At 29.4% G+C, this 23,260-nt stretch overlaps 1 protein-coding gene across 1 annotated transcript; it reads right to left on the bottom strand.

The window, feature by feature from the left end:
- Positions 1–299: 299 nt before the first annotated feature.
- On the bottom strand, positions 300–1,397 carry LOC145040382 (uncharacterized). Its single transcript, XM_078988320.1, has 2 exons — positions 1,166–1,397; positions 300–895 (listed from the first exon to the last, which is right to left on the bottom strand). Exons 1-2 carry the CDS (start codon positions 1,395–1,397, stop codon positions 300–302), a joined length of 828 nt encoding a protein of 275 aa, XP_078844446.1.
- Between the last annotated feature and the right edge of the window lie 21,863 nt (positions 1,398–23,260).

The raw sequence follows: 23,260 nt of genomic DNA, 5'->3' as shown, positions 1-23,260 counted from the left end.
CACTTGTATTAAAACTATATATTTAATGCAATGGATGATGTTGTTTACTTGTTTAATATTATACTGTGTTGTGATACTGTACATGACGTCCTCCGCCCCAGAACGTTTCCACCGTTCTCGGTTTTGGGGTGTGACATGCGAACATCTTTTGAAATCGTTCAATTTCCTTTTCATTCTCAACTTTCATAAGTGCTTCGGTCTCAACATAGAAAATCAATGCATCATTCAAAAACTCATCACCAGTCTTGTTTCGTAAGTCGATCTTCAAGAGCTTCATCTTCGAAAAACATCTTTGTACACTAGTAGTTGCTACGGGTAATATCAAATCCAATTTTAAAAACCAAAGGATAAGACCGATGTTTCCCCGTACTGACCATCAAACGAGAAAGCTCGGAAATTCCTTTCAAAGTGGTAAAACGCTCATCTTTGATGGAAGAGTGATAAAATATCTCAAGTTGTCCTTCAAGATCTATTAAATCTGAATCATCAAAGTCATACTTGTACAACTTAGCCAACTTCAACAACTTTGATTTGTCAAATTGTGAAAATGAATCACAAGGGCTCAAAGCACCCATGTATTCTAGTAACTGGGTGCTTGTTTCACTAAATCGATACCGATATTCTGTCAGTTGCATATCCACCAACGTGTTGAAGATTTCACCCTCAAAGTGAATTCTGTTGGTCTTTGTGGTCGTACGGTTTCTTGCACCAATATAAAAATCATGCATTTCCAGAGTAGCAATATTGTGTGTTTGAAAAAAAGAGGATACCTTTGGCAAAATGCTAGCAAACCCCGTGTCTCTAAAAGTTTGCAATGGATCCATTGTCCCTCTAACCATCGAAGTCCCTTTTAAAATGTCTAGATCTTTTTTTTGAAGTTTCGTTGATAATGTACCTGTAAGGTGTAAAATGTCATACATCATATTTAAGTAAAATATGAACTCATAAAATTTAAAATATGCTAAGATTTGGGATGCTTGTTGGCAGTTTGAAAATGACCCTCCATCCATTTTCACAAATTCTAAAACCACAAGAACATCCGCAAACTACTTCATCAGACTTATGAGTGTGTTGAAATGTGAACCCCATCTTGTATCTCCCGCCCGAACAAGTGTAGTCTCTTGATTTAACCCTCTCCCTATTTGAAGTTCACCACTACACAAACCTTTTTGCACCCTCTGTCTTGCTTTTTCCCTTAGCAAGTCTTTTCTTTTACAGGAGGCACAAACAACATTAACCACCAACGAAATTTGCTCAAAAAAGTCACTAACACCATCATGCTTCTTTGCTACAGCTACAACCACTAATTGAAGTTGGTGTACAAAGCAATGTACATAAAAAACTGTGTCATTCTCTTGTAATATCAAATCTTTCAAACCATTGAATTCCCCTCGCATATTGCTAGCCCCATCATAACCTTATCCTCTTATCTATTAAAAAAATTGAAAAATATATAAATAATATAACACAAAGCTAATTAAATTAAATTGAAGTAACAAAAAAAGTAAAGAATAAATTACCTGACTAAAACTCAACTTATTACTTGTAAGTACTTCATTTAAGGCGTTTTTGAGTGTCAAAGAGGATGTATCCTTCATGTGCACAACTCCAATGAATCTTTTCTTCACAAAGCCAAGACTATCAACATATCACAAAACAATAGCCATTTGTTCCTTTTTTTGAGACATTGCTAGATTCATCAACCAATAAAGCGAATACATATTGACCAATCTCTTGACGAATACTCAAAAGTACTTCTTGTGCAAAACATTGCACAAGTTCCTTTTGAATTTTAGGGAAAATAAGTTGATTGTATTTAGGAGCATTTTCTAAACTATTGTTGAAAATATCTTCACTAGTCTCTTGAATGGCTTTTAACACTTCAATGTAAAGCCCTCTATTTTCCGAGTTAATCGACTCATCATTACCACGAAATTGTAAACTGGTTTTCAATAAAAGTCTAACAACAATAATAGAAACACGTAATCACGCTTTATATTTATGGTCCTCCACTTCGGTTTGCATCCTCAATACTACATTAATAGTTTGTTCTTCTCTCAATAAAAAGTCACACTTTTCTCTTGCTTTGTTGTGAAAACTATCAACATTACCCACATGAGTCCAAAATGCATTTTTTTATTCCAAGTATCAAAACCTTGGGAAACAAATGCATCTCTCCTTCCTTTTTGTCCCATGAGGTCTCCACATACATAACAATATAACCAATATGCTTTTTTATTTTCACACTATATTCCAAGCGATCAAAATCGTCAAACCATGAACGAACGAAGCTTCTTAATCTATCACCGATTTTCTTTTTTGGAAATGTGTGTAGCCTTATTTGACAAGGTCCTTGAAGCAAATATGTCCTTCTTACATCATCTCTTATATTTGAGGGATACCATGTAATCATTGGCCTATCTGTCGGGTCCTTTGGAATATCTTTCAAATCAACACCATCATTAATTTCATTAGAGCATGGTATTTGTGGAATTGTATTAGAGAGCAAAGGAATTGATTGGTTGGTGATTGTGTTTGGGAAGATCCTTCACCACTTTCATTAAGATTAGGTCGTGGTCTTTTGGTAAGAAAACCACCAAGGGTAACCTACAATTCAACATTAAGATTTCACCAAATCATCCAATAGCTTAAATAAAAACATAAAAATTACACCAATTTAAAATTGAACTTCAATAACAACAATAAGACATAACAATTTTATTTCACCAAATCAATCAATAAGTCAATAACATCAATGAAAACATAGCAATTTCACCAATTCAAGATAAAAACATAACAATTTCAACCTAAACAAATTGGTAAAATTTTATTTTTCAAACACTTACTTGTTTCACTCTTAGCTAGGGCTTGGAGTCGAATTCAACAATTGAGAATCGATTTTTGCTACTCAATCAACAAGATACTCAAGAAATTAGAAGGAATTAGCAATGGAAGCATCAATCACCAAGCAAAAGTCGTCTTCGTGAGTGAGGGCGAGAGATGTCGTGTGTCCGTCGAAGTCTCGAAGTCGAAGACCTCACTCCCTGTGTTCGATGGCTTTTTTTGCTTTCTGTTTTGCTAATTGCAGCTGTCGTCGATTGATTATTGTCATCCGTTTTTTTGCCATTATCCAATTGGATCAAAAGTTCCAATTATCCAAATGGGCTTTGGGCTATATTAGTATTTTTGGGCTAAAATTAATAGGTTTATTAGACTACTAATTGATAAGTCTAAGTTATAAATATATTTTTAGACTTGGTTGATTCAATTGGGTGGTAATTTTTTTTACGTAGTTTCCAATATAAAAAAAAAAAATTTTGAAAAATTTACACTGCATATATGGAAACTAGGTGTTGTCGGTGCTTCACTGGACATCTAGTCAAGACCATCCCTGCATTATAATCATGTTCTAGTTATAATTAGGGCAACTTAAAAAAATTATGCTTTGAATCACAAAAGTATACCAATTTAATTATAAACTTAGACATCGTAAATCAATACACAATACAAATGCTATAGTTCAAGTTCATAATAAAAACGGAAACATTATAAATATATATATACAACTTTGACAAATTAATATGATCTTTTTTCATTTTAGTTATGAAATCATGTTTACTATATGATAGTTCTTCTAATTGATAGTATGCAAACCGACTAAAATATATACATGACCTAATACAAACTGATAGTATGAAAGTGTATATATTTAAGAGAATCAAGGATGCATCACCATAAACCTAAGTATAAGGATCAAGATAGCCTAATAATGCACGACGAAAAGCTTAAAATGAAAATGGAAGCAACTAAGTTTCACGTGATATATACATATGAATAGAGATTCAATGCGTAACTATAGAAAGAAGTTTTAATAAATGAATCACCATGTGTGACTAGTTTTTTTTATCATGGGGCTGCACTTAGATTCCAATAATTTACGTGAAAGTAACATATCCTGATAAGGGTGTGCATGTCATTCAAAACAATAGTGCGAAGAGTATATATATATATATATATATATATATATATATATATATATATATATATATATATATATATATATATATATATATATATATATATATATATATATATATATATATATATATATATATATATATATATGGAAAAGTGAATATACCCTTAAGGGTATATAAGCTTAGGTACCCAAACTCACAATAATTAGTAGTTTTGTTAGATATATTTATAATAATGTTCTTAAACTTCAACCCCTAACTTGATTTACATTGAAGATTTTTGAAATTTCACTATTATCTTCCTCTTATATCATATTTTTTTGCCGAACACCTACTAGGCTATATAAATTATAGTTGAAAATGAAAAGTATGTAAAAGGAAGATAAATGTGAAATTTATAAAAATCTTAAAAATAATCAAGTTATAAGTTGAATTATAAGAACAATTAGACAATTACAATTTAAATATATAATACAAAACGATATAATATAGTAAGTTTGGGTACCTAAGCTTATATACCCTTAAGAGTATATTCACTTTTCCCATATATATATATATATATATATATATATATATATATATATATATATATATATATATATATATATATATATATGCACAAAAAAACATCATAATTATGTCAATGAAATAATAATATTACCAATAAAATTGTAAAAAACTCGAAAATAAATGTATGACTCACATACATCTTGACAGCATGTCATTTCATATTATTTGTTCACTTTTAATCTTTCTGTTTCAAGCCTTTAATCTACCACACAGTCATCTAAAACCTTTAAAACGCTACCAACATTGTCTACAAATATGACTTATATATCTCAATATGACCTATGTATCTCAATATTATTCAGTTGGTATAATTAACACCATTATCTAAGTTAAAAAAATTTAAAAAAAAAAAAAAAAAAAAAAAAAAAAAAGAAAAGCTTTATGTGGTTGTTAATCACGTAAAAATAAAGAGTTATATAGTATTCAAAAGAATAAGTATTATAAACATAAATATTATTACACAAAAACGGTTTAATGACTTTATAAAGCCAAAAAAAAAATCCAATCACCAATTTATTTGCACAAATTGATTAGTAACTTTTTATAATTGAAAACGAGCAAAAATTAAATAAGCAAAAACACCAAAAATTTAAGTAACCAAACCTGGCATTATAACGTCAAATCCGTTATATGCTCGGTTGAAACTCAGAATTAATTATAAATCATAGATTGACCTGGGTAAGGATGGAATTTAGCAATAAGCATAGTGGGAATAATAATTGTGGACGTATGTGACTTTTGTGTTGTTTGCAAGTTAGATTTAATGCACATGGAACTTGGTTCTTTCAACACAATAGTACACTCAAAGGTGCATGCTCTAGCTAATAAAGTAAATTGAAAGGAAAGCACTTATTAGGGTTCTATCTCTCGTTGTCATCCATGAGAGTATGGCATAGTACATTCATAAGTAGCGTAGGACCTCTTCTTTTTACATATTCATATCCTGAAAGCTACCCTAGAACTATTCCATGTGGTCCTAGTAAGTGGTCAAAATGCCAGTACAAAAAAAGATGACAGCATAAGGGTTAAGAGAAGAGAAATAGAGATAGATAGATAGGTAATGTGTTTATGTGTGTGTCTGAGTGTGTGTATGTGTGTGTGTGAGAGAGAGAGAGAGAGAGAGAGAGAGAGAGAGAGAGAGAGAGAGAGGTACTTGATGTAAACAGATTTTGGGCGGCATGTAAATATGGAAAATGAATAGTTTTAGAACGGGGAAGGAATGAGTAACATTACCAAAAGAAAAAAATTATAAATAATATTACTGTAGACATAACTTCCATGTAGCATGATCCGCCTTGTCCTGCGTTGTGTTGAGATAGAGTGCGAGTGACAATTGAGTCAACACGTCAAAAGGAAACATTAATTACTGGATCAAATACATACCATACCAGGCCTACATCGTACATTAGTTTTGTTGTGTTCTATCCTGGCTCCTCATCCTATGTAAAGTTTAAAATAATGATACACTCTATAACCCATTTCCCCATCTTAATATTAGAAGTTCATAACGGTAAGAGTCGTATTTAATTTTAGGTAATCGCATAGTTTCTATGTCATTATTATATACTTACTAGGTGTGATTTTATTAAAAATAAAATTTTAATATGAATATATAAACATTAAATATTTTATACAATATTGTTTTTCCATAACAAAATGTAATCGTAATCAAACCATTTGAATCATTTATAAGAATTTATTATCAAATTAATATAATAATAACCTTACATATATATAATCTATTAGAATTTTTTGAAAATTTATTATAGGAGAAATTAAATATCATTCTATTTTTTGTGTCTAATATCTTCATAACTATTTTAGATGGTGACAAGTATCATTTAATTTAATTTAAATTTGAATGAGATGTTAAATTTATACACTTGTCATCATCTTAAATCGGTGGAAAAAAATTAGAAACAAAAATTAGGATGATATTTGATTTCTCTTATTTTTAGAAAGAATGGAAATCCTTAAAAAATAACAAGTGGAAAATAACTATTTTAAAAAATCCTTGAAAATGACATGTGTCAAAATGAAAGAGAAGATGATAAGTGTCAAAAATATTTTCATTTATTAGGTAGGAGGATTGTTGATAATGAACTTTAATGATGAATGTGGTGATGCTATAAACTTTCAATCTCTCAATAAAACGCGACATATGAATGAGATTGTAGGTGCATATATTTTAAAAAATTGAATTTGGAAAGGATATGAATAATAGTTGTGAATGAATTGAAATTTGATAAGTTTATGCAAATAAGAGTCAATTTGAGTGATGATTTCCGAAAATTGTGTATATAATTTATGAAGATATATTTGGATTTAATGTATTCATTGACAAAATCAGGATGAGATATTCACATTTCTTTTATTTGTATAAGATGCAGTAAATATTTGACATTTTTTAATTTGATAAAAAACCAAAAAATCCATAATTTGCCAAGTGGAATTAAATTTAATTGAAAAAATTACAAAAATGTCATGTATTGTATTGAATGAGGAGGTGATACGTGACAAAAAACCTTCATTTATTAAAGAAGATAAATTAAACATTTTTCATTTCACCACATTTATTTGAAATTCTCATGCATTTTTCTTTTCACCACATTGCTTTGAAACTCTCGTGACTTTTCAATTTCTTTATAATAATATTTATAATTTGGTTAATTAGGTTAAATAAATATAAAACCTAAAGTGTAATCATATATAAACAAAATTTCAATATTAAAATAATATTTTTACTTCTACTTATAAAGTTATGTTTTTTTTAACTTTTAACATATTATAATTAATTTATTAGTTTTAACTTTTAATATATTGTTGAATGTAAATTATTATCATTTTAAAGATACAATTTTGGAACAATTTGTATAAAATACTTAGACTATTAATTTAAATATAACATTACAGGGTCAACTTAAATATAAATTTTAATTTAACTTACACAACCCAAAGAATATTTTGTAAATAGTTAAAAGTGATAAATTGTATTGTCTTTCTAACAATGATTATAAGTTGGTTAATAAGGTTAAATAAATATTAAATCTAAAGCTTAATCATAAATAAACTAAAATTTAATTTTAAAATAATATCATTACTTCTACTTATAATTATGTCTTTAACGTTTATCATATTATACTTAATTTATTAGATTGAATATGTTATTATATATAAACCGTTATTAATTTAAAGCTACAACTTTTGAACAGTTTGGAAAAAAATACTTAAATTGTTAACTTAAATATAAAATTATAATGTCAACTTAAATATAAATTTTACTTTCACTTAAAAAACCAAACAATATTTTGTAAATAATTAAAAGTGATAAAAGCAAAAACTAAATTGTAGTCTCAATTAACCTAAAATATTTCCTAAAAATATTTTTATAATCGTTAAAAGTTTCCAAATAAGTAGCTTAAAATAAGTTACAATAACAATAGTTAAAAATAACTCTATATAACTGATTATATTGTTACCTTTAAAATAAAAAAATAATAATATTTGATGTTTTAAATAATTATAATGATAGAAATTAAAACATTAAACAAATAAAGCTTAAAAAAATAATTAACAGTAACAACTATAAATAACATTAAACCATATATTATATACTTAATTTTATTTATATGTAACTTGCGGGTAGAACTCATTCAAACGATTGAAATTATGAATTTATAATAGATGTATATATTATCATATAATTCAAAATAATCAATATATTATATCAATTTAGTGAACGAATTATTATATCAAATTTAACAACTACGTTATTGTTATATTTTAAAAAAAAAACATATATTTGTAAAGACTTCAACTATGTAGGTGTTTCTACACATTACAATATCAACTTAAATATAAATTTCAGTTCCACTTAAAAAACCAAAAAATATTTTGTAAATAGTTTCAAGTAATAAATTATAGTGATAAATGCAAAAACTAAATTGTAATATCAATTTAATTAAAATATTTCCTAAATATATTTTTATATTCATTAAAAGTTTCCAAATAAGTAGTTTAAAATAACTTACAATAACAATAGTTAAAAAAAAAACTCTATATAAATGATTATATTGTTACTTTTAAAATCAATAAATAATGTTCGACGTTTTAAAATAGGAAAATCTATTGAATAGTCCCAAAATTTTGAAAAAAGTTTCAATAAAATCCTAAAAAATTTTTTTAACAGAAAAGTCTCGATTTAATATTTTGCCCAAATTAAAGAAAATGACATTTTTCATATTTGAACAACAAATGACATATTGTATGATTTTTTTCAAAATAATGAGACTTTCTGTTAAAAAAATATAAATTTTTTGAAACTTTTCGCAAAAGTTTGTGACTTTTCTGTAGATTTCCCTTTTAAATAATTATAATCATAAACGTTAAATCATTAAAAAATAAATTTTAAAAAATTAATTAACAATAACAACAACCATAAATAACATTAAACCATATATTATATTTAATTTATTCATGTGTAACTTGCAGATAGAAGTCATTCAAACGAATGAGATTATGAAGTTATAATAGATGTATATATTATTATATAATTCAGAGTAATCAATATATTATATCAATTTAGTATACAAATTATTATATCAAATTTAACAACAACGTTATTATTATATTTTAAAAAAACATATATTTGTAAAGACTTCAACAATATGGATGTTTCTGCACAACGTGCGAGCATTCGCGTATTATATTTATAAAGAATGTATTTTTCCTATCACCTCATGTATTTGAAACTCCACACAAATTTTCAAGCACCTCATTTATTTGAAACCTCTATGTTTTTTTACCTTCAAAATAATTAATCGCACAACATGGTGAATTTAGAGCATAACAAAAATGAACAATTTGTACTTATATATATATATATATATATATATATATATATATATATATATATATATATATATATATATATATATATATATATATATATATATATAGAGAGAGAGAGAGAGAGAGAGAGAGAGAGAGAGAGAGAAAGAGAACAAAAAAAAAGAGAAAGAGAGAGAGAGAGAGGGGGGGGGGGGGGGAGAGAGAGGGAGGGATTTTTAGTCAAATCATATTCATTTGAAACATTCTATTTTAATGAATAGCACTCAAAAGTCTCTTAATAATGATTAACCAAATAAAGGTTTTAAAACTTATATAATATATTTAATAAACAATTAACGGATAGTCTAATATAAAAATGTCAATCTCTTTGATTAGACACACAAATACAAATCACATAAAAAATTCACAAACAAAACAAGTTTAAAGGTTTTTTTGTTGGCTTGAGGGCTTTGCGCCATTTTACAAGCCATGTTATTATGTTAAAGTTTTAATTTATAAGTTTATTATATACTAATTTTTTTCATATTTTTCTTAGTTTAATTATTCTTTTAAGACAATTATTGTATGTTGTGGTTGAAACTTTAATATAAATTAAATTAGATTTATGTTATCAATCATATGTTATGGAAAGTGATATAGCTAATATTTAATTATGTAACGCTCGTAGATCTAGGCTAGTCAATATAGAGACGTTAAGCGTCAAAAATGACTTTTGATAGAAGATTATTTAGAAGGAGTAATCTTAACTAAGTTGTCGTATATATTACAAGGATTCCGTACATAAAAAGAACGTCTGAACCTGACTTCGTATGAGGAAGTTATGATTTTTCTAAGTTTTGACTTAGCGGTATGCAGCCCGAATACTCGATTTGAGATCTAGCATTTTTAGCAGAAAAAATCTAAATGGGAATCGAAGATCTTGTTGATAGTAGTCCAACGGTAAAAGACAGACGAAAATGGACGTCGGATGAATAAGTTATGAATTTATAACGGAGTTTTCCTATCCCGGTCTACTAAAAATAAATAATAAAAAATAAAGTCAAAATTAGCCAATGGAGTCTAAATGAAAGTTGTAGAGCATAATCTCACCTACGTGTGGATATAAAGAACGTCAAAAACAGAGCTCGTATGCGAAAGTTATGAATTTTTGAAGATCGTGGCACACATACCAAAGCTTATCTGAAGCGTACGCCGAGCATAACCAAAATTACGCCCAACGTACTTGGAAATTACGCATAGCATAATCCCAGACCCAGCAGCCTATAAATAGAAATCGAGATCAGCCAATTTCTTTGCTTATTTTCTCTATTCTCTCTAAGTTTTTGCCTCGATTTGCGTGCCAATTATATCCCGAAGCCCCGGTATCATTCCCGAGCCCCGAAGCAAGTTTTCAAGCCCCGAGGATCCCAAGAAGTGAGATTCCCGAGCCGAAGCTCTGCCCGCGAGAAACCCGTTTTTTTGAAGATCTTCCAGATCTACCGAAGAATACTACTTCTACAAGTCGTAGTGCTGTCCGATCATCTTCTGATCAAGTGAGTGTATAGTCACTTTCATCTTACACATAGATATGAAACGTTTTATAAAATACGTGTTATGTGTGTGTGTATATATATATATATATATATATATATATATATATTGTTGTTTATACGCGTGAATGTATAGTTACTTTCTTCTACCACATAGATATGAAGTATTTGCTATGAAATACGTGCTATGTGTTTACACGTTGTTTGTTTACTTGAGATGGATGTTGAACGAATGTTTTATATAGGTTTTTAAATAATTTAAATTATATATATGTTATTTATATCTACAAATATGTTGGGTAGAACATAGGTAGATGAAATAGTTGGTGTGTGATGAAAGATGAGTTTGAGGATGAGACGAAAGATGATATAGATCATGAGATGAGGGTGAAAGGAGAAAAATGAGTGAAACCTTTACCCAAACGATGGCCCCCATCATTCAGCAGAGTAGGGATGACAAGCACGTACTATTCTAGACAGTCCAGTGTAACACTAGCAAGCTCACAACTTGTAGGTGTTGTGGACTTGATGTTCACCGATGTACTCTAAAAACCCTGGTAGCTATAGATTTAGTACCTCATAATTAAACGATGGTAGCTATGGATTTAGTACAGTGTACATGAACCATGGTAGCTATGGATTTAGTACTTTGTAAATGAACGATGGTAGCTATGGATTTAGTATTATGTAGATTAACCTCAGACAACAATGGACTTTGTGCAAATTCCTTAGGAACGAATGAAGGAAGGATAGTCGATTCTTAGGGTAAAACCTTAATAAATAAAGAAGATAATGGGGATGGGTAATTGAGTTGATTGTTTGATGATTAAATATAATAATTATATTATTGTGAGTTGAAAACCCTATATGCTCACCAGGCTCCCAAACCTGACCCACCCAGTTTTCTTTGTATCACAGGTATCAATACGAAGACATATTTCACTAAGAGATTAAAGGAGATGTAAATCATTAGTGTAAATAAATGTAAGTTATGTTTATGCTTATGTGTCTATATCGGAACATGACATCTCGAGATTTTGTTATATAATGAAAATACTTTTCTTTAAGAAATGCTTTGATAAATTCTTATCATATTTTGTTTTGGGGACAAATGCCGCATCAATTTTCTTTAAACGACGACTCTGATTTTAAAAACAAAGCATAAACAAATTGGTTTTTTCTGGCCTTGAAATTGAGGATGTCACAGTTGGTATCAGAGCCAGTGCGCGGGTCGATGTGTTTGATGGGGACGTCAAACCCTATAATGGGGGGTGGGTGAAACTGGGTTAGATCTGATCCCACATCGGCTGGGAAGGAGAACTAAGCATTCCTTATAAGGGGTGTGGATACGTTCCCTATCACAACGTGTTTTAAAGCCATGGGGGCAGTAGATCCCATAAGAACTCTGCAGTTAAGCGTGCTTGGGCGGGAGTAGGACCAGGATGGGTGACCCCCTTGGAAGTCCTCGTGCCGAGTGGCCCAAAGAGGACAATATTGTGATACGTGGCAGAGGGGGATGTTACAAATGGTATCAGAGCATTAGTTTAAGCGAACTAGAAATTTGTAGGATTTCTAGACTTAAACTTAGAATGCTAAGAAATGATTGTGAGATGAGTGTCTACCATATTTTAAGACACGAGCACTATTATATTTTACGAAGGATGTCTAAAATGCTTTTATGTTCTAAATGCTATATGTTTTCCATATATGATATTGTTTGTTCGGATCTATGGTCTGTTGCTGACCGGATCTGGAAACCTTATGTGTTTAAGATTCTAAGCATACGACTACGATATTAGAACTAGCATGTAAACGTTTCGGAGTGATAAGGATGATTTGAATATCTACGATGAATGAAGATCTAAAATCACATTATTCGGTGTATAGATCAAGAATGGAAAGAACAAGAAGTGGAGCTGGAAACATGAACGAAAACAGGAATCAACCACCTGTGGTTGAGCAAGCACCGGTTGTAACAGCAACACCTGAGCCAATAACAATGGCTGGAGTACAATTGATGATTCAAACGATGTTGGGTCATTAGATGGAAGAAACCAGATGTCCAATTAGGCAGAATCGCAAAAAATTGTCAATTCAAATTGAAGAGCCCGAAGTAAATGGAGGGCAGTCTGAAGGAGGACACGTTAGTGGGATCATTGGTCAAGACGACCCACCGATTGTAAGGCAGAATAACCAGGGTAGAGGAAACAATGGAAAAGATTGCAAGTACAAGGACTTCATGGCATCCAAACCCCCATGTCTTTCTTGAAACCCAACTTCGGTACAAGTTATGGATTGGATCTCCGAGATGGAGACAATGTTTGAGAGTTGCGAATGTAGCAACAGACTGAAAACCATTCTCGCGATTCCTTTGTGTAAAGTCTGGAGTGCTAAACTGGTAGAAGCTACTAGCTGGTTCGATGCCCAAGGGAACAGCTAGCAAGATATCTTAGGAAGATTTTGTCGTGCAACTAAAGATGCAATACTGCTCTGAGCAGGATCTTCTGGAAATCAACAATGAGTTCCAGAATCTGAAGAAGGGAAGATTGAGCGTCGCCGAGTATGCTACTAGTTTTACGGAGAAGATGAAGCTTGTTACATACCTACTTCCAACAGAACTTTCCAAGGTCAACAAGTTTTCCCTCGGGTTACCGACAGACTTTGGTCCGATGGTCAAGCAAGCAACCACTTTGAAATCCGCCATCTGGGCAGCCAAGTATGTTGAGACCCAAATAAAGGAAAAGGGTCTGGAGAAAGCTGAAGTTGGCGAGAAGAGGAAGCTTGAAGGATCCTCAAGACCTGATAATAAGGGAAAGTTTGCAAAATCTAACCTGGATGACGAGAGATATGGAGCCAAGTGGAGTGAAAAGTGTAGGAATGAGCACTTTGGAGCATGCAATGAAAAAGTAACTTGTTACAAATGTGGAAGGATCGGCCACTATTCCTCGAATTGTACACATAATGATAAGGTATGCTACGGATGCGGAGGCAAGGGGTACATGTCTAGAGACTGCCCAAAGAAAAATGAGGCAACAAGGCTAGAGGCACCACCTAAGCCTAAGGCATTCCACATGATCCTCGACGAAGCAGACAACCACGCAAGAAATCAGGAATAAGGATTTCATATCCAAAGGTCAAATTATGATGTAACTTATGGTGTAGCCTATTATAGGCATAGTATAGGGTGAACTTGAACGCTTTGTGTAATAGTTTCAAGAATTAATATAAACCCTGGTTTTGTTACCTTATGTATTGAGTGACACCTATCGGAAGATATCGAAGGTGGTATCTTTCCTTTAGTTTATGTTTGATAAAATAACAGTATGTTTAAAGGAGTACGGTACGTTTGAAGTACACCTTCGATTGGCAGAATGATCGAACGGTAGGCGTAATTCTTGAAGTTGTCCCATCGCTTGGAATTTCCATCACCAACCGAGTTAAATTAGAATTGATGATAGAAGATACGCATGGAAGAAGCCCTAGTAGAGTCTAGGATATTTTTTATGATTAATTGGACACATTCGTATGTGTTAAATTGTTTTGTGATTTTAGGACTTGGGGACTGCGAGACAATACTTGGGACGAGTATGAGTAGGTGTGAATAGTAGTAGAGATCTATACTACTGGAAGCACATGACTCACGCTTGGATCGGGGAAAGTCACAAGGTTACCGAGAAGCTTGCAATTGAGATCGTTTTTATTCAAGTATGTTATTACCATTATTTCGGTAATGACTAAAAACAAGATGATTGATATTCTGACCCTAGCGGTCATATCAGATTGAGTCCGACTACGATGAGAGGTCATCGGGACACGACCCATCGGTCTATTACAATAGATAAAGGAATGTATTTATCCTTATAAGAAGAAGGAGTCCACAATAAGGATTTATTTTGTAACTTGAAGGTTTTGATTGAAAGTCCAACATAGCATGAAGAGCAGATGAAAGATTGGGCATCACGGTTATTACTTAGGATGGGGAGTTAACGTATGGAGTCAGTATACAAATCCTATTTCGTTGATGATTTCCGGACGTAATCATCCTAAGGGGGAGATAATTGTAACGCCCGTAGAGATGGGCTTGTCAATTTAGAGACGTTAAGCGTCAAAAATGACTTTTGATAGAAGATTATTTAGAAGGAGTAATCTTAACTAAGTTGTAGTATATATTACAAGGATTCCGTACATACAAACATCGTCAGAATCTGACTTCGTATGAGGAAGTTATGATTTTTCTAAGTTTGACTTAGCGGTATGCAGCCCGAATACTCAATTTGAGATCGAGCGGTTATTAGCCGAAACAATCTAAACGAGAATCGAAGATCTTGTTGATATAGTCCAACGGTAAAAAGACAGACGAAAACGGACGTCGTATGAAGAAGTTATGAATTTATAACGGAGTTTTCCTGTCCCAGCCTACTAAAAATAAATAATAAAAAGTAAATTCAAAATTAGCCAACGGAGTCTAAATGAAAGTCGTAGAGCATAATCTCACCTATGTTTGGATATAAAGAACGTCGAAAACAGAGCTCGTATGGGAAAGTTATGGATTTTTGAAGATTGTGGCACACATACCAAAGCTTATCCGAAGCGTACGCCCAACGTAACCAAAATTATGACCAGCGTACTGAGTACGCCCAACGCACTTGGAAATTATGCCCAGCGTAATCCCAGACCCAACAACGTATAAATAGAAACCGAGACCAGCCATTTTCTTTGCTCATTTCTTTCTTCTCTCTAAGTTTTTGCCTCGATTTGCATGCCAATTATATCCCGAAGCCCCGGTATCACTCCCGAGCCCTGAAGCAAGTTTTCAAGCCCTGAGGATCCCAAGAAGTGAGATTCCCGAACCGAAGCTCTGCCCGCGAGAAGCCCGTTTTTTGTGAAGATCTTCCAGATCTACCGAAGAATACTACTTCTACAAGTCGTAGTGCTGTCCGATCATCTTCTGATCAAGTAAGTGTATAGTCACTTTCATCTTACACATAAATATGAAGAATTTTATAAAATACGTGTTACATGTGTGTGTGTGTATATATATATATATATATATATATATATATATTGTTGTTTATATGCGTGAGTGTATAGTTACTTTCTTCTACCACATAGATATGAAGTATTTGCTATGAAATACGTGCTATGTGTTTACACTGTGTTTGTTTACTTAGGATGGATGTTGAACGAATGTGTTATACAGGTTTTTAAATAATTTAAATTATATATATGTTATTTATATCTACAAATATGTTGGGTAGAACATGGCTAGATGAAATAGTTGGTAGGTGATGAAAGATGAGTTTGAGGATGAGACGAAAGATGATATAGATCATGAGATGAGGGTGAGAGGTGAAAAATGAGTGAAACCTTTACCCAAACGATGGACCCCGTCATTCAGCAGAGTAGGGATGAAAACCATGGACTATTCTAGACAGTCCAGTGGAACACTAGAAAGCTCGCAACTTGTAGGTGTTGCGGACTTGATGTTCACCGGTGTACTCTAAAAACCCTGGCAACTATAGATTTAGTGCCTCATAGTAAAACGATGGTAGCTATGGATTTAGTACAGTGTACATGAACCATGGTAGCTATGGATTTAGTATTATGTAAATGAATGATGGTAGCTATGGATTTAGTACTATGTAGATTAACCGTAGGCAGCAATGGACTTTATGCTAATTCCTTAGGTCAATTCCTTAGGAATGAATGAAGGAAGGATAGTCGATTCTTAGGGTAAAACCTTAAGAAATAAAGAAGATAATGGGGATGGATAATTGTGTTGATTGTTTGATGATTGAATATAATAATTATATTATTGTGGGTTGAAAACCTATATGCTCACCAGGCTCCCAAGCCTGACCCACTCAGTTTTCTTTGTATCACAGGTATCAATATGAAGACATATTTCACTAAGAGATTAAAAGAGATGTAAATCATTAGTGTAAATAAATGTAAGTTCTGTTTATGGTTATGTGTCTGTATCGGATCATGACATCTCGAAATTTTGTTATATAATGAAAATACTTTTCTTTAAGAAATGCTTTGATAAATTCTTATCATATTTTGTTTTGGGGACAAATTTCGCAACAATTTTCTTTAAACGACTACTCTGATTTTAAAAACAAAACATAAACAAATCGGTCTTTTCTGACCTTGAAATTGGGAATGTCAAAAATTAAATATTGTATATATTATTGTATGTTTGTGTTGCTTTAAAGCAACAATTAATTAATAATCATGGATATTTCATATTATCCATAGTATATGTTTAACCATTTAATTAGAATAATAATTGTCTTTTAAAAGTTTTTTTTTCATTGATTAATAATAATAAGTGGTTTTAAAATTAATTAACAATAATTATAAATAATAAAATCAAATTATAAAAATCATGGATATGTCATATTATCCATGCCACTCTTTTGAAATGCAAAATTGTCTATCTTATGAGTTTATTATTTACCGTATGTTTCACATTTAAATAATAATATTAAATGTTTTTTAAAAATATTCTTTAACTTATTAATAATGAAAGGTAGCTTAAAACTAAAGAGCAATAAATTTTAAATGATAATAACACCAATTTATAAATTTCATATTGTTAGCAAAAAATAAATTGTGTTTTAAATGAACACCATTATTGTAATTAAAAATAATCGTATAAGTAAAAATTTAAATTCATCAATCATAACAATTGTTAAAAATAGTATTAAATAGATAATTATATTTAATTTTATTAATGAGGAAGGTGAGTTAATATCAATGAAAAAATATTGTTCAAAATATTGTGTAAAAACTAATGTCAATAACATAGCAATTTTAAACATATATTTTTAATATTTTAAGAATATATTTTTAACCTATGTTGCGCAATGTGCAAGAATTTGTCTGCTATACTTATAAAAGAGATATTTTTCTTTATCACATTCATTTAAAACTACCAATCTTTCAACTTCTTTTTAAAATAATATTTTAAATACAATATTTTTTGTAATTTCAATATTAATTCTTTGTTCTCAGTATAATATTTGTTATTCTAAATATATGTTAAATTTAAAAAATAATTTAAATAATCCATTCAAAACCATTTTTTTCTAAATAGTTAAAAAGTTTAAAAATAAGATCTAAATTAATATGTCAAATTAACAAAAAAAAATGATTGTAAATGACTTTTTATTAAATTACTTTTTATAATAATAATTTTTTATTAAAATATATAGTTTAAATTATATTAAAAATATTAAAATTTTAAATATAATAATAAATATAAAACATGTCTCAAAAAATAGTTTTAACATTCATTAAAAATAATATATATATATATATATATATAATGTTAAAAATAAAACCTAGATAGTAATTCCAGATTCACACATAATCTACATATATATTTCACTAAAATAATATCATATAAAATATGTTTATCTAAATTAAGTTTATTTTTATTTTCACCGATAGCGGTTATCAAGATGATGCGACTTTAGATAGAATAATATGAGATCTATTTATTGATACTCGTAAAACAATTATGAAAGTATGTTTGTACACTCATGTTCGATAATGCATATCATTTATTTAAAAAATACTTATAATAAATTAGTGTCAGAATTATTAATTTAAAGTTACTAACAAGAATATATTTATTTCAATAACATATACTTATCAATATTTTAATTATAACTGCGCAACACTCGGAATATCGCCTAAGATATCTTATAAAACAAACATTTTTCCTTGAGTTTCATGCATTTGAAACTCCCAAGACTATTCAACTTATACAAACTACTTTCTGATTAATTGAAATATTATGATTTGTAACTCCCATAACCTTTTAAATCATGCTATTTAATTGATAAGTTAAATGAAATATTTAGCCTAATAAGAAATTTGTAGATTACATATTGCATGTATGTCAACACAAAATGATAGATTACATTTGTAGGGTTTGAAGAGTTATGTGAGTGGTTCAACATATGTAAGAAAACAATTGTAACTTTTCCAAATATAAATTCATGTATCCTCAAATTAGGTGCATGTAAAGTTTTAAATATTAATCAATGTTCAAATTTAGGTATGTTTGTAAATGTATATTTAAGATCATTTTTTTTAAATTTATGTGCTATACATCTTTCTATATTCAAAAGATGATGAAGTAGGACTGATAAGTACATCTCATAAGCTGTTAGTAAATCAAACCTCAAATTATTTATCAGTTAGACAATTTAACTTTGTCAACATGTATGTATCTTCATGCTGTCTCTCTTTTTTATGTTAAGAAAATATATTTTATATCCAATTGAACATTATTCAACATGTATTTTATGCTATTATAAGATAAATATTATTTTAGTTTTTATCAGTTATTTTGTTGTAAATAACATGGATGTAGTTTTTTATAATTAATTTTAATGAAACGAGTTTTTATTATTATTTCAAATTGTTGGTGATAATGACGAATTAGTAAATTATTGTTATTTGACATAATAATAATAATAATAATAATAATAATAATAATAATAATATTACTACTACTAATAATAATAATAATTACAACAACAACAACAACAACAACAACAATAATAATAATAATAATAATAATAATAATAATAATAATATAGAATATACAAAGTATTCAAATAAGTGATTTATAAATCTGTTAAAAATACATATAGTTTGAAATATTTTTAAATAAAAAACTTAATTCATTGTGATTCAATCACAACTTTTTATATTTTTTTTTATCGTATACTTAAAATTATTATAATATTAGTTACAACTTAGTATAAAAATTATTATGCCAATGATAAATGCTTATAATATTGTTTTTATAACATATAATTGTTAATATTTATATTACATTATTGGGCACAACTTAGGAGTTTAAAACTTCCACAACAACTCAATATATATATTTTTAATTAAAATGTAATTATGATTTCAAATTTATGTAACTAGTCATCCTTTATATTTTCTACTAGATTCAAAAGTTTTTTAAACTTATGGTTATTAATGTACAATGCCTTTTTATTTTCCACTTATTTTTTATATACAATGCAGCCATATTAGTAGTATATAAGTAAGTTTTGATTAAAAAATCATATGTTTAAAAAGATTGGTGATTCAAAATGAAAGAGTTCGAAAAATAATAAGTTTTGTCGCATCAATGGTTATTTCAACTCGGATTTTTTATAACAATGTTTCTATATATGAAATGTATGTTGATTTCTAAATATTCATTCTGAATGATTCATAAGTGTTTAATAATTTTTTTTTAATTTAAATATTAGAGTAGATGTTGTAGTAATTTTTTTTATTAAAAGCTATAATGTTTTTCCATACTATTTGTTATTTGTTTTATATAAAAATCGACATACATTTTTATATAATTTTAACAACATAAAATGTTCTATAAAATTATCAAAAGTTGTAGTACTTATTTTTTCATACTACTTTGTATTTGTTATATACAGAAATCAATATATGTTTGATATATAATTTATATAACATAAAACGATATATAAAATTATGAATTAATTGTTGAAATAACTAATGATACAAATTTATAGAATTAATAAAACTAATATGTTAAGTATAGAGTTTATGTTGTTACTGATATTGGTTTTCATGTATAAATATTAAATAATAATTTGTTAAATGTTATTATTTTAATTAGATAGTTTTATTCATGGACAACGCACGGGGATACGACTAGTTATTATATAAACGTATACAATGTTGATTGTACTTTTATGATCACAAACGTTCCAAAGAAGAAACAGTTACCTCTTATAAAAGGGGATAATATATATTCAAAACATTGGCTTACAACACAATCAAAATAATCAAATCCTCAATAATCACCATTTTATATATATATATATATATATATATATATATATATATATATATATATATATATATATATATATATATATATATATATATATATATATTGGTTATTACTATCGTGGGCAAGATAAAAAAAATTTATGTCGTTATATATGTAATGTAAAATAAAAAACTTATAAAATCAAAATGTAGTAAGTTTTACAATCAAAGAAATAATTCAAACAAAAACCTACAAGAATCATTAAAAATTATGTGTTTATGTATTTTTGAAGCAAAAACATATCTAATTTTACAATAATCAATATTTTGTAAAAAATTACATTCAAAAGATTTAATTTTGAAAAAACATTTTTCACATAAAGAACTGTAACACTATGTTTATATTATTACTGTTAAATAAATGTTGCATATATGTATTATTGAAATAATTATGATATAAATATTAACTTTTGATTATTCATATATTCATTAAAATGTTATCATTCCATTATAAATTTTATGTATTTGTATTATTGTAGTAAATTTTAATATTAGTTTTAACATTTGATTATTAACTATTCACTGTTGAATAATGACATAAAGGTAGGGATACTAAATTCATTGTTGAATAATAACATAATTGTAACATCTTGTTTTGAGAAGTTCTTATTTTAGTATTGTGAACAATAAATAGAGAAAATGAAGGCTTTGAGTTTCAATGGAATGGATTTTAGACTGTATTGGAGGTATATGATGTTGGACAAATGATTTAAACCTTGTATTATTCGATAGAAACTTAGGGTTAAAATGGGAAAGATTATGTTTTGGGCTTCTTACATAAATTAAGGATTTTAGTTTGAGATATTTTTAGTCATAAGGATCAAGATAGAATTGTAGAGCTCATTGATATCTTTCTTTGGATATAAAGATCACAAAACACAGAGTTGAAACAAAGAAATTAGGGCTATTTGAAGTTAAGCCAGAAAAGAGACTTTGGTAGTACGTTGGGCATATAGTAGCTAGTATGTTGGGCGTACTAGGCTGAAGAAACTTGTTTTTAGAGCATTACCCTATGTGTAACTTTAGGTATGTTGGGTGTACCGCCATAGAGTAATAAACATATTTTCATGTATTTGAGCCCAATTTAAGATCTCTAACCCTTTGGGGGTCCTTCCTATCATCAACATCCACCCTCTAGAGCCTCCAACTCGAAACCTTATCCCCCTAGATCAAATATTGAACCTTTCTATGTGTTTTGAGTCCATTTTGGATGAAATAGAAGTTTAAGCTTATTGATTGTTGAAACTCAAGCTTATGGAACTAGAGCCTACATTACTTTTCTAAACTCCAAAAGGTATAAAGCTTCAATATTGATGATGCATTTGTTAGATCTAGCTAGTCTTGGGTTTTATTAGCTTTCCTCACTTTAATGCATAAAATTTTGATCTTGAAAGGTTGTGACCTTATTATAGATAATGCTGGAAGCTTTAACCATCTAAACATCGTATTGATTCAGATATGAAGGTTGGAGACTTGGATTTAATTGATTAGGTTGAAAAAGATGCATTTTTTGGTCCCTTTAAGACTTAAAGACTAGATCTTGGTTGTTTGGACCATCATAATAGATAAAGTTTAAAAATTTATCCATTATAGAGAAATTAAGAGTCATAAATATATGATATTTGTCCCTTTCTTCCCTCCATGCAAGAGTCATGATGCTTTGGTTTGTGTATTAAGTTATGATTTTGGTGTATAGACTCCTAGCCATGGAAAGTCATAAAGATGGAAACTTTATGACTTATAATGTTATTTGGGACTTGATTTTTGCTTGAGACATGAGATCTTAATGAAATAAGCACTTGTTGAGGGTAATTAGAATTAGTCGAATTCGTTGGGCATGTCTGGTTGTATGTTGAGCGTACCAGGTTGAAGCCCCATAATTAGCAAGGGACCTACTACCCAAAGCGCAATTAATGAGTATGTTGGGTGTATTAGTCTGTGTTGACCTCCTTTGACTTTTTGACTTTTTAACGTTGACCAAGAATTTACCGAAGTTTGGCCTAAGGGGAATTTATGAAAGTTGAATAGTATTTGAGATTTAGGTCAATGTTAATTATATAGGTAACTAATAGAGATAGCTTTTGGAGCATCTATTCTTTCAGACTATGATGTGAGTATCCTCATTGTACTTGTGGGTTGAAGGCACTAATTGGGCCTGCTGGATTATGTTGTAAGATAGTAGTGGTCTTCGTGACACTTACTAATATGCCTATATATGTTTGCTGTCTTTATGACTCTTATTAGTATGATTGTATGCTTAGTTGTAGGGGTGAAATAGACCCGTACAGGTTGAAAGATACCAAATGAATTGGAAGGGACTCAGAGAGTCAAAAGGGACTTAATAGTTGAGATTTAGATCCCTATTATATAGCTAACCAGTAGAGATCGCTTTTCTAGCAGTGATCGGTGCATCTATTCTTTTAGACTATGAGGTAAGTCTCATTA

Source organism: Lactuca saligna, chromosome 4, assembly GCF_052625555.1.
Source record: "Lactuca saligna cultivar CGN05327 chromosome 4, ASM5262555v1, whole genome shotgun sequence".
In the NCBI taxonomy this organism is placed as follows: Eukaryota; Viridiplantae; Streptophyta; class Magnoliopsida; order Asterales; family Asteraceae; genus Lactuca; species Lactuca saligna.
Note: the sequence above shows the minus strand (reverse complement) of the source record. Positions and strands in the feature narration are given on the sequence as shown.

What these genes read in the sequence shown, in the direction of transcription:
- LOC145040382 (XM_078988320.1), bottom strand. Translation starts at nt 1,397, where the DNA reads ATGCGAGGGGAATTCAATGGTTTGAAAGATTTGATATTACAAGAGAAT. An exon ending in AAGACAGAGGGTGCAAAAAG is followed by an intron (nt 896 to 1,165) that starts GTTTGTGTAGTG and finishes TACACCTTACAG; the next exon opens with GTACATTATCAACGAAACTT.